Source organism: Pteropus vampyrus, unplaced genomic scaffold (assembly GCF_000151845.1).
Source record: "Pteropus vampyrus isolate Shadow unplaced genomic scaffold, Pvam_2.0 Scaffold395, whole genome shotgun sequence".
In the NCBI taxonomy this organism is placed as follows: Eukaryota; Metazoa; Chordata; class Mammalia; order Chiroptera; family Pteropodidae; genus Pteropus; species Pteropus vampyrus.
The window spans coordinates 120,624-130,740 of record NW_011889176.1 but is presented as its reverse complement, the minus strand read 5'-3'; the positions used below and the strand labels follow the sequence as shown (position 1 = coordinate 130,740).

The following is a 10,117-nucleotide window of genomic DNA, read 5'->3' as shown; positions in this document are numbered from 1 at the left end:
ACTGTTTAATTTATACTCAGGTATTTTATAGTGGAATAAGAGATGACTTGGCCTTGTCGAAAAATGAATAAATAAACGGAGCCACTTGAAAAGGGAGCTGGAGCTGCCGACCCAGGGAAGCTGCCGCGCACGTCTCACGCCGCAAACCTGTGGGATGTTAAAACAGGACAGAATAACCGTGCGCTGGGCCCAGGGCACCGGCGTCCCAAAGGGCCGTTGGCAGGGACAACGAGAAAGCGGTCGCTATGATTTGGGACCGGCGGCTACCAGGCCGGAAGTTGAAAATACCCCTTAGCGTTGGCATCGCGCTGTCCCATTATCTGCACCAGTAACAGCAGCTTCCTTCTGCAGGTGTCGCTGTCCCCTTCCCCTTCCCACAAACACCCGCGCGGCTGCTCCCCGCAGCGGGGCGCCGTCCCCCCGCCCGAGTCAGCGCTTTCCCTCCAGCTGCTGCCACCGACCTCGGTGAACGCTCGCCGCCTCTCACTTCGAACGGCTTTTCTGAGCGCACAGCCTCGTGGTTCCCGCCTCTGCTTTTCTGCCTCCTCTGCCTTCCCGCACGGCAGCCCCGCCCGCCTCGGCGCGGTCCTTGCTCGGCCTGGGGGGCTGCGGGCCCAGCCCCCCGGCTCCGAGAGCGCCCAGCCCTCCGGGCCTGCCCGCCTGAGCAGCTCCGCGCAGCCCCTCGGCCCAGCTCCCGCTCGTGGCCCTCACATCGTCCACGCTCTCTCCGCGGTGCTGCGGGGTCTCCTGGGGGGACAGGCACGACGTGCAGACGGGGCTTTGGCCTCGGCACCGCGTTCCACCTCTCGTTAGCACGGTGGCCTCAGGCTCAGCGCTGCTCCTCTCTGAGGCCGTTTCTTCATCTGTAAAATGAGAATTAGAAAGGGAATAATCCGGCTCGTCTTTGGGCCCGCGCCGTCTTCATGGGTGCTTGTGTCCCTGAGTGCCGTCGGCACAGACACAGGGGAGCGACAGTGACCGGTCCCATGAATTACTGGAAGCCCCGGTTTTCCCAATCACACTGTAGACAAAGAAACGAGAAGAAGCGTGTTACCAGCCCTAAGGTTACCGATGTTTTATGAGGAATGCTTTTTAGCATTAAAAACTAATGTGATCACACTTAAAAAGTTGTGGGCATTACAGAAGAGGAAAATAATCAGTCACTCACACCGATCGCCAGCCCTGCCATAATGCAGCTACTGTTAGCCTTCTGGAGTGTTTATTTGTGCATTTTCTCAATTTGTTTTAACTTAAGTGTTTTGATCATGAATTACTTGTAATTATTTTAGCAATTTCCATATCCTACTTTGCCACTTAACATAGGTTTTTTGATTATTTGCTTTTAAGAATCAAGAAGAGATATTTTTATTTGTCAATCGTAAAACTTATTTTTCTACTCTGGTGCATTTCGTATCTACTGAATATCGTACCGCAGTGTGCGTTAAGTCATTGAGTGTACGTGGGCTGTGCATGGAGCTGGCATGAAATCCTATTTGTATTGAAATTACAACTTCAGTAAATTCCTAATCTTTCCCACTCTTAAAAGCTAATGAGTGAACGAGGGCGTAAAGAAAACGTGGCTTCTGCGAAGTCACTGTGATGAGTACAGACGGGTCGGACGGGAGGATCTCAGCTCTGCTCTCTCTGTTTTTAACTGAAGGTCCATTTTAGCCTCCTACCTTCTGAAGGAGAAGCTCAACATCTTGGGCAAGTTGGGGTGTCTTCTCAGCTGCGCGGGTTCTGTCGTGTTGATCATCCACTCCCCGAAGTCCGAGAGCGTGGCCACCCCGGCCGAGCTGGAGGAGAAGCTGACCAACCCAGGTGACTGCCAGCAGCCCCACGGGCACTGCGGGTCTCCCGTGTGAGCCTTCTGGGGGCCCCTGCGGCGTGCTCCCAGGGCGTCCCCGCCGCCGACCCTCTGCCTCCTGGGGCCTCCGCCCCAAACCCTGCACCTGCGCCTCTCAGCTGTCCTCTGCCCCTTCGGCCTCCCAGGCGGCTTCCAGCTGTCCTTCCCGTGTCCCGTACCTGTGGCTTCTTCCCGAATCCTCCCCAGAGCAGGCTCCGTACTTCCCTTTGCCCGCCTTTGGGGACAGGGGGCGGCTTGATGTGCATGTCCAGGCTGTTCCCAGCCCTGTCAGGCCCAGCTCCCAGCACCTCCTTTACGATTGGAGAATGGAATTCGCAGACCTTGCAACCCCCCATCACCCTAATTTCAAAGCAGACTTTCGGCCCCAAGCTTAACGGGAGAGGAACCGTTAAGGACGGTCCCTGGTGTGAAATTGAGCGCCCGGCATAGCCGCAGAGGACGGTGTTGAAGCCGGCAGACCCCACGTGGGTGCCGTGCCGCTGGCTCCAACGCCGGGGGGCGGGGGGCCCTGTCATCCGCAGACGGACCCTCCGAAACGGTCGGCGATCCCTGACGCGGTTCTGAAAATGCGCTAAGTGCACGCGAGTTGCTCCGTTCAGTTGTCGTGCACGTGGTTTTCAGTCCCGAGGCCGGGGAGACGCTCGGGAGCCGCGCGCAGGTCCCGGGGCCCCGACGTTCCCTCCGCCACCCCCAGGAGCGCGAGGGGCGCTGACGGGGGCACGCCTGTCTTGCAGTGTTCGTGGGCTACCTGTGCCTCGTGCTGCTCATGCTGCTGCTGCTGATCTTCTGGGTGGCGCCGGCGCACGGGCCCACCAACATCATGGTCTACATCAGCATCTGCTCCCTGCTCGGGAGCTTCACCGTGCCTTCCACCAAGGGCATCGGGCTGGCGGCCCAGGACATCTTCCGCAACAACCCGTCCAGCCGCCGGGCCCTGGGCCTGTGCCTGGCGCTCCTGGCCGTGCTCGGCTGCAGCGTCATCGTGCAGTTCCGCTACATCAACAGGGCGCTCGAGTGCTTCGACTCGTCCGTGTTCGGGGCCATCTACTACGTCGTCTTCACCACGCTCGTCCTGCTGGCCTCCGCCGTCCTCTTCCGGGAGTGGACCGACGTGGGCCTGGTGGACTTCCTGGGGATGGCCTGCGGGTTCACCACCGTCTCGGTGGGCATCGTCCTCATCCAGGTGTTCAAAGAGTTCAACTTCAACCTTGGGGACGTGAACAAATCCAACACGAAGACGGACTAGGACGCCGCAGTGGGTGGGGTGGCTCGAGGGACAAGAAATGGATGTGGTTTCTGGTCCTGGGTTGACGTGACGTAGAGGAGGCGCCAGGTCACTGGCCTCAGCGATGCTTGTACATTAACGGGTGGTTTCGGGGACAGTGGGGAGCCGTGCTCAGCACCAGGCTGGGGCCCGAGCGCTCTGCAGCCTGAGATGCTAGACGGCTGCCCGGGTGTCATCTCTCCGATGACAGTGATCTCACGTTCATAGCCATTAATTAACCTGGAATCTCTCCGATGACAGTGATCTCACGTTCATAGCCATTAATTAACCTGGAAGCTTTCATGAACACTCTTTCTTTTGAAAACATCTTCACGTTATCTAAGTAGAAAATGAAGATGGGCTCTTTCTGGTTAGTCTTTGCAGGGGAGCAGATATTCTTACTAGAAGATTCCTTTCGAAATGGGAGAGATTGTCTTGAAATCTGACTCTGGACAGTAACTGTATCCGTAGTGGTTTCTTTTGCATTAAGCCTGTGTAACCTCATCCAAAAAAGAGGTGTATGCGTTTGTTCTTGATCTACTAATGCGCTGCCGCTCCGGCCCCCGCTCCGAGACACGCGACCTGCAGACAGAGAGGAGCATGTGGACTTGACGCTGTCCTCCATCTACAGGGGGACTTTCAATAGCTCAGATCAAATTCAGTGCCTTTATCACGTGAACTATCCACTTAATTTGACTATTACTGTGTGTCTGTCCTCGCAGCTCTGAAAACACAACCTCCTCAGTTATAGTTTAATATTTCGCTCTTCGAAATATAAATATGTAAAGCGCTTAGAAATAACAGTACGTTCATTTGTCTAAAGACACGTTAGAAAAAATATCAACCCTATTAGCATGTGCTCGATGTCCAGCTAAACAACGGACTTAAGTGGCACGAGGTATTTTATTTGCACTCAGTCTGCATAACCGGGACCCGGTATCAAATGCATCCATGTTCTTTTTCAGCGAACACTGTGGCCACTCAGAAGAAAGAAATGATTTAACTTGATAGTAAGGCCGTTAGATGTGAGTAACTGTTCAACAGTACACATCCCATGTGCCTGGTAATACAGGGACAAGAGACACGGTGGAGCCCTGGCTAGTCAAGTTAGAGCACACTTAGTGAATTTCAAAAGGGTTTCTAGCAAAAATGAAAACAGTTAATTTAGCCATCCCCCTGTCGTTTGAGATCCGGAGCACCCTACAGTTGCTAACCCAGCCTCTCATTAAACTTCTGAAATGCAAAATAACCACAAATTATACCAGTATTCAGAGCAAAGATCATCTGTCTGCCTCTGGTGGCCTCCGTATGTGTTAAAGGGGTGGGAAGCGCGGACGACGTGAGTGTCCCGTCAAGACAGCGTGTCCTTCGTGTGCAGTGTTTTATCTAAACAGGGAACTGAGCCAAGTCGAAAAAGATGGAAGTGAGCGAGGCGGATTCAGTGAAGCGGAACATGGGGTTTAACAATACCTTATCGAAGTTATCCACTAAAGAAAAAATGTGTGTTGCCACCCAAAAAGGATATCCGTAACGACCCAAAGAATAGTTCCCTAGTCTTGGATGAAGAGGCTAAAACGAGGGCAGTTTAACGCAGCGTAAACCGCAGCTTCGTAAGTTAGAAGTATGTGTGATGACCACGGGTCGTCAGTGATTTATGAACTAACGGCAGCAAGAAAATTATTTTTAAAAATGGAAAAATCTCTTATTAACCGATAGTTCATAAATGTTCAAGAAGTTCCTCACTCTTTTTATCGGCTCTTAAAGGTTTGCTTTTTTTATCAGTATTTTTGGGAACGCGGGCCCTAATTCCCCGAACTGGACTTTCTGAAGATGTGATGGCGACGTGTCAGCACACTCTTAGGCATAACAATAGTTTCCTTGGTAAGGGGCTTGAGATAGCAATAGGGTAATGTGGCTCTGCAAGTGACTGAGGAAGTTCGTGTGTCATGTGGAAATCATGTTTACTTTGTTACATCTTTTGTGTGAAACTGAGTTTGAACGTATGTCGCTGTTCCTTACTATGTTTTCGCTGACGATTACAGCACAGACACTCCCGGATGATCATCCCGACGATTCTTTTAGGGTAAAACAAAATCCCGAAGTCTTAGTAACTCATCTCCTCTGGAAGGCAGACTGATCCAGCACAGTCAGGCTCGGCCAGGCTCCCATCTGTCAGCAGGGTGGTGTCGTGTCAGGATGTGTGGCTCTCCTGCTGGTGAACAAAGTTTATGTCACTCACTGTATTCAAGTGTGGGACACAGTCTAACAGCCCAATTTCCAGGTTTAACATAGAACATATAACTTCCGATTTAATAGTGTTTATTTGACAAATTTGTGTGTTCATGATTCATTCAGAATTACAAAGTAAAATCTTCAAACTGAGTGTTAGCAGAGGGCCTAGGCTGGGGAGGGGGTCTCTTACTGGTCTCTGCAGAAGTCAATACATATGAGGCATTTTTATTATGATACTGTACTTTGGGTTTTATCCGATAAAAGAAAGAAAGAAAAAATACCTACTGTCTACTCATTTTCAAGCCTCCTCGTAAATCGCGTTTGTGATCACCCTTTGCAGAGTTGCTCTGGAGGGGTCCCTAAAGAGGCCACGTGTCTCCTCTCTCCTCCCCTACCTGGACAATGCCTCGTTTTCTCATCTGAATCTCTGTGTGACTCATTGGTCAAGTGCGAAGCCTGTTAAGGTTTCTAGCCGACACCCAGACACCCAGCGCCGAGACCACCCTGGCATTTTGCTGTTCTGCAGGGCGGCTCCATCTCTGCAGAGAAGGTTCTGGAGACGAAGGGCGGCCAGCTCCCTACCACACGTGGAGCAAGAACCGCCCACAGTTGGGACTTCGGGGAGGAATCCTCACTCAGCTGTCATCTCACGTCGGGATGCTGGCGAAATACACTCCGCCGCTCTTGGTTCAGCAACAGGAAACACTCTTGGTTCCTACGCTTGGAGCTGACTCGTTATCCACAGCTTAGACCCCGCAGCTCATTCCAGCGGTAGTGGGTTGGCCTTGTTCTCCTCTGGGTTTCGTGCCCGATGGAAGCGGGCACTGCTCCCTGGACAGCTCGGCTCTGTAAACGTGTGCTCACTTCCAGAGGCCGGTCCCAGACAGTGGTGACACGAGGTGGGGTCAAGCATCTTGGGCCAGGAGGGCAGGCCGCTGCTGTGTTGCCTGATTTCTGCTGGGAGATGACGCCTCTTCCGAGCCACTCAGGTTGTCCAGACGAGCAAGGAGGGGCCCTGAGGGTCCGCAGAGCCCCACCGCCTTCTCCGATGCCCACTGGGTCCTGACCTAGGCATCCCGTACCAAGCAGGACCCTGGGAAGAGAAGCACATTCCAGTTCAGTTCTGTTCACGACTCTCACCGGCTCTAGTGGTCGGAAGGAGTTGTCCTCACTGTGCTGGGTACCAAGGATGTAGATCACCCATTAAGCAGGATTAGATGGAAACTGGGTGTTCTGCCTCCTCAGGGATGAAAAACGTAACATTAAGTCCTTCGCGTTGACCTTACTCCCAGGAAAATGTGCCCATGATAGTTTTTCCTAGTATGTTTTACTTATATTCATAGCTAGAGGTCCGTTGGGTTGAAAAGATCAGTTTGCACACCAGTCACACCATAAAACACTGTCATATAAAATACCTCGACCTTCTGTATTCCTCACTGATGCCTCGCATTTGTACTGTGACGGATTTGAAGGGTCTGCCTTTTGCTTATACGTAATTTTTTACATCTGGCCAGATTCTCTTACACCTCCATCGTATACTTGAAAAGATTTAGAATGATAGGCACAGGAATGAGAATTTGGTCCAAATTTACGACTCATTTATTTTCATCCACGTTTCTCACATGCTTTGAAATGCAATAAAAAAGTCATATTTTAAGGAAATGTAACTTCACGTTACATCAAGAAAACGTCTAGTAAAAAGCCGATGCTCAGTAGAACGAGGATGATGTAAATTAACATCTATTTCGAATATACCCAATGTGACAAGAAGCATAGCATAAGGCCCAGAGTAGGACCAGGGAGGATTTATTTGTTCTTTTCTGTACTTTTTCTTGAATCGTGTAACTATAGATGAGTCACTTAACCCTTCTGTGCCTCATTTTCTCTACCTCTAAAGGGGTAGGGTGGTTCTCCAGCTCAACCGTTTTAGGGCACTTGCACTTTAGCTTGTGCTGGGACCTCGGAAGACTGTCACGTGCAGAACTGCTCGGGAGCGACACAACGTGGGAACTTGGCGTGCTCTGGGCAGCCCGTCTGCTCAGGCCGTGCCACAGACACGGGGCTGAGTGCCGAAGGAGCAAAGGAAGGGGTGTAAAGTTTGCACAGTTCCATGAAGCTTTAATTTTCCTGCTTTTGTTTTTAAAGGAAGGTTTTTATATATTCTATGGTAAAATGTGGACATTAAATATGGACTTTTAAAAGCCGCACTGAAAGATCACGTTCTGATGGTGTAATGAGCTTCTCTGACGTTCTGCGGCATAGATCTATGTTCTGCGGAGGATTCAATGACCTGTGAAGCAGACGGATTCTGTTGTGTTAAATTTGTGATGGATGATGCTGAACTTCCTGTTTTCCAGCAGCTCAACCCTGACCATGAACTACCTGACTCCTGATGAATGTCAGGAATCCTGAACCACTAGTGCCAAAGGGTCACACTGAAAATTCAGAGTATTTCTTTTACTTGTCAGAGTAGAATAATTTGCCCCCGATTCTCATGTAGGTGTTTTTGCAGTTTGGAAAAATCTAAAGTTACTGTTTTCCAGCACCATGCATGTGTCTTTTTTGCCTTTTAAAATAACTGTTACTTTCTTGTAAAATGGAATAAATCACGAAAGAGTAAGAGACTAGATAAAAAAAATGTAAAATGTTGACGGGCCGCCTAAGTTTTTCATGTAAATGTATCAAGGGAGCTTCCACTTAGCGCACACACACCTGTCAATGGCTAAGTCTTGCTTATGTTGTGCTGCATAGACGTAGTCATAGCATGTAATTGCCTTAAGTAAATAAAAAGGCGATTTTTTAAGTTTTCCAATATTTATTAACCTGTGTGTGTTTTAAACTGAAATAACTTCTTTCTAGCTGAACACCTGTTGGCTTTTTTTACCCTTTATTTGAAATGTTTCTGTAGCCTTAGGTCCTGTGTTATCACCATTCCTCAATCAAATGTTTCCTATTTTCCTTGTAGAAACGAACAGCCCGGGTTTCATGATGTAGATGTCCGCCCGTACATATCTTAGGGAGCGAATCCGTGATAACGTGAAGGGATTCTCCATACAGTGATTGTCCCCTCCACACCCAGTCAACCATTCATCTGCTTTCGGTTGCTCTATATTACCTTCCATTTACTAGAATTTTATATAAAGGTAATCATTTAGTATATGCTTTTTTGGGTCTGTCTTTCAGTTCTCATAATTATTTTAAGATTCAGCCATGTTATAGCATGTACCAATAGTTCACTGCCTTTCATTGCTTAATAGTTTTCCATTATATGGATAGACCACAGTTGTTTCTCCATTCATCTGTTGATGGACATTTGAGTTGTTTCCATTTTTTTGGCAATTACAAATAAAGCTTCAACTGAATATTCATTTACAAGCCTTTTAATGGACATGTGCTTTCATTTCTTGAGTCATGTGGTTGACACATATTTAACATTTTAAGAAATTCGAAGCTGTTTTGCCAAGGAGGCTGTACCATGTACCCTCTCACCAGCAGGGGATGAAGAGGAATTAGATTTTTAAACATTTAAAAGAATTTCATGATCAGTGCTTGAGTACACGAGGTGGGCAACGTCGTATGCCGGAGAAGTGACTTTGGCACCTAAGGAGTCTGCATCCTATCAGCAAGGTGCTGATCCACTTAAAAAACACCGCACTGTGCAATCTGCCTGTCAGGTGGGAGATCCAGGGAATGACTGTGGGATGAGTCTTCGATAACGTGAGTGGGCTATGACAAGACAAAGCTGATCAGACAAGGCAGGACCTAGCTGAGGATTAGAAAAGAGCTGCAAGCAAATTCATCTACTAGGTTAAACTAACAATTTCTAAGCATTGCTGTTTGTATACTCCAAGTACCACTTTCATTACAGCCATCTGTCGGGATTTATGAGTTACTGCCACATGGTGATCCGTGTCAAAAGAGTGGCTTAAAATGACAATCATTTATTCTTTCACATACGTCTATCAGTCAACAGTGAAGTTTTGCGGACCTCAACCGATTTGGCTCGTTCTCTGGTCTCGACATAGCATGGTTCGGTTGGGTGACTTTGCAAGCTGCTCTCCCACGTAATTCCCCCCGCCTCCGGCATGATGGCCCAGGCTTCTCATCCTGCTTTAGGTGGAGAACCACCACGCTTTCTTGGCCAACGACGGTCCAAAGCCTAAGGCAGAACCGGGGCTTGGAGTGGAGCTGCAAAGTCACTCTGCAAAGTGTGTGGATGGGAAAAGGACCGGAGCTGGTTCTCATCAAACTACCTCGTCTTCAGAAACCAGCTTGCCGACCGTCTTTCAATATGCAATGTAATTTTTTGATACGTCATTTAGCTAGAATCTGACTGAAACCAAAGAAGTTGCCCAGCTTTTCAATGAGAAGCTGCACAGTTACCAATACCAAAACCAGAGTGATCAGGGGCTGTGCAGCCCAGAACGTAACAGTACAATGGCATTAGTCTGAACGGAGTAAATTATATTTGGCATTTTCTGGTTCAATAAGCAAATAAGATTCCCACCCCAAATGATTTAAATTTCGTGGGAGGAGACAAGGGAGGACAGACTCACTGGATTTCCTCTGTACCTCATAAAAAATAAGTTTCCGCTCCAGAGGTCTCGAGACTCGCTTTTAGCCGACCGTAACGTCGCCCAAAGAACGGATCTATCCCAGGATTCGGTTTGTTAACCCTGAGCCCCGCCCCTCGCGGTCCCCGCCCCGGGCCGGCCTCGCTCTGGCCCCGCCCCGCCCCTCCCGGTCCTCGCCCC

At 49.4% G+C, this 10,117-nt stretch overlaps 1 protein-coding gene across 2 annotated transcripts in view; it reads left to right on the top strand.

Annotated features, from left to right (window-relative positions):
- Positions 1 to 8,738, top strand: part of NIPA1 (non imprinted in Prader-Willi/Angelman syndrome 1) — a 14,833-nt gene extending 6,095 nt beyond the window's left edge. For both annotated transcript variants that reach the window (XM_023523594.1, XM_011380587.2), the window contains 2 exons: positions 1,661 to 1,821; positions 2,602 to 8,738. In XM_023523594.1, coding sequence (XP_023379362.1) covers positions 1,661 to 1,821; positions 2,602 to 3,113 — 673 coding nt within the window. In that variant the 3' untranslated portion in view covers positions 3,114 to 8,738. The remainder of the gene's footprint in view (positions 1 to 1,660; positions 1,822 to 2,601) is intronic.
- The last annotated feature ends 1,379 nt before the right edge of the window (positions 8,739 to 10,117 follow it).